The sequence below is a fragment of the Borostomias antarcticus genome (genome assembly GCF_949987555.1).
Source record: "Borostomias antarcticus genome assembly, chromosome: 5".
NCBI lineage: Eukaryota > Metazoa > Chordata > Actinopteri > Stomiiformes > Stomiidae > Borostomias > Borostomias antarcticus.
This window is the reverse complement of record NC_140238.1, coordinates 3054494-3056993: the sequence shown is the minus strand read 5'-3', so window position 1 is coordinate 3056993 and position 2500 is coordinate 3054494. Positions and strand designations below refer to the sequence as shown.

Genomic DNA, 2500 nt, shown 5'->3' with positions numbered 1-2500 from the left:
CAGAGTATAAGCCGTAGTGATAATGATGACAGTCAATTAATGAGTCGGTGACCCTTTGGGATCAGCAGGCCAGCCGTAACAAACACCAGCCTAGCGCGAACTCCCCGGAGCATGCCCAGAATTAGAGGTGATGATAAACTGTGAGTATGGGTGTGTGTGTGTGTGTGTGTGTGTGTGTGTGCATTCCACGCAGGATCTGAAGAGCAAACGTAATCCCCGTCTAGTGCCGTATAATCTGCTGGACGAGCGCACCAAGAAGTCCAACAGGGACAGCCTCAGAGAGGCTATCCGCACCCTGATTGGCTACGGGTACAACATCGAGCCGCCCGACCAGGAAGGCGGTGAGTTTTCCCTCTTCCTGCCGGGAAAACCGACCAACTGTTCCTGAGAATTTGTAAACCACGAATAGAGTAACGTGTGTGTACGTTGCTCATGAATTCACAGGCAACCCGCCATGTTTGAAGTGTGTGGCCTAGGTCCCCGCCATGTACAGTAACCCCTCGGCTCCACCGCGGCCACCAGCGTCAACCGTCAGCGCCGACATTCTACCGTCAAAAATCAAGGAAGGAACCTCGGCGTTTCTCTAACGTCGGACGCTGGCGGAGAACGCGACGCAACGGCTGCGGTGGATCCGCTGTCGTTAATTACAATGGATTCATTTCCTTAGCGTCTGATGGTTGACGGTTGGCGCCGACGCTAGCGGACCCAGTGGAGCCACGCCCCTGAGGGTGTTCTTCTGATCCGTCCGGCAGGTCACGGCGTGGAAAGGCCGAGCATCGACAAGATCCGCTTCTTCCGCGTGGAGCGCACGTACGCCGTGAAGACGGGCCGGTGGTACTTCGAGTTCGAGGCGGTGACGGGGGGGGACATGCGCGTGGGCTGGGCCCGGCCCGCCTGCCGGCCCGACGTGGAGCTGGGCACGGACGAGATGGCGTTCGTCTTCGACGGGTACCGGGTGAGCCCTCGCCTCTGTGACCTCCTCAGTCTTACAGGACCGTCTGTGAGAGATCTCATTGAGGCTCCCAGAGTAGATAAAGGATAAAATAGTGTTCACTACCATGTTACTAAAAGTTTCTTATTGTTTTTATGCTGCCATTTTGGTCAGGTGTTGCTCAAAAAATAGTTATTTGATCTCAAGCTTCTTGACCTGGTTAAATAAAGTTTAAATAAAAAATTAAAAGTGAAGCCGTTGGCCGATGACGTCGTCGCCTGTCTTTCACGACACAGGCCGTGATCGGGGTTTGAATACCTCAGTTGTGGTGGTGAAACTGTGTGTGCGCGCGTGTGTGTGTGTGTGTGTGTGGGTTTCCAGGGCCACCGGTTGAACATGGGCAGCCGTTTCTTCGGGCGCTGCTGGCACACGGGGGACGTGGTGGGCTGCATGATCAACATGGAGGACAAGTCCATGATCTTCACCCTCAACGGAGAGATCCTCATCACCAACAAGGGCTCCGAGCTGTGCTTCGCCGACTTCGAGACCGACGATGGTGAGTGTGTGTGTGTGTGTGGGGTTAGAGGTCACTGGCTATGCGAGAGACTGAAGATTGCGTGCAACATAGACTTAACAATGTGAGTGTGTGAGACAGAAAGCAGTGAATGATCTCCCTGTCTGGAGCTGCGACAGACACCCTGAAGAGTTAACCTCAAATGACCTTGTGGTGGAAATAAGTGGAAAATAAGTGTCTCGCCATTATAAAGTTACCCTCATAGAACGTGACACTCGTAAATTGGCTTTTAGTGAAAGCTTGATTGATTTTTCCCTCCCCCTGCTTTGTGTGTGTGTGTGTGTGTGTGTGCGCATGTGTGTGTGTGTGCGTGCTAATTCTCATTCACTCTCTGTTTCTCAGGCTTCATCCCCGTGTGCAGTCTGGGCTTGTCCCAGGTTGGCCGTATGAACCTGGGGAAGGACGCCAGTACGTTTAAGTACTACACCATGTGCGGCCTCCAGGAGGGCTTCGAACCCTTCGCCGTCAACATGAACCGCGAGGTCACCATGTGGTTCAGCAAACGTCTGCCCACCTTTGTCAATGTGCCAAAGAACCACAACCACATAGCGGTAAGACTGCAAAAAACAAGTTTGTGTTTGATAATGATGTTAACAGATGGCACATTAAAGGGTTAATTCAGAATTTTGGACAACAACTTACCCATAATGTTGTTGATTGACGGAGAACATTTTCAGATGATTCCATGCTGTCTCTCGCTCCGGCGTTAGCGGCATGCTAATGCTAGCTCAATGCAGTAGAAACAGCTATTCAAAGAAAACTCACTTAAGCACTCCACAGTGCACCCAAATCAAATCAAATCTGAGGACAGTCTGTTGGGGGCTCATTTGAGTTTTTATACCATATATCATATATCATTTTTGAAGTTCGTTTGGAGTATTTAAGTGAGTTTTCTTTGAATGCTAGCCATTTCGGTTCGATTGCGCTAGCATTAGCATGCCGCTAATGCCTGAACAAGAGACGGCATGGAATAAGCTGAAAATGTTCTCCATCAA

At 51.0% G+C, this 2500-nt stretch overlaps 1 protein-coding gene across 1 annotated transcript in view; it reads left to right on the top strand.

The window, feature by feature from the left end:
- LOC311309183 (ryanodine receptor 3) overlaps positions 1–2500 on the top strand; it is a gene marked incomplete at both ends in the record, with an annotated part of 138859 nt that overhangs the window by 73605 nt on the left and 62754 nt on the right. The window contains 4 exons of the mRNA XM_084438362.1: positions 194–341; positions 753–955; positions 1313–1487; positions 1848–2075. Coding sequence (XP_084294488.1) covers positions 194–341; positions 753–955; positions 1313–1487; positions 1848–2075 — 754 coding nt within the window. The remainder of the gene's footprint in view (positions 1–193; positions 342–752; positions 956–1312; positions 1488–1847; positions 2076–2500) is intronic.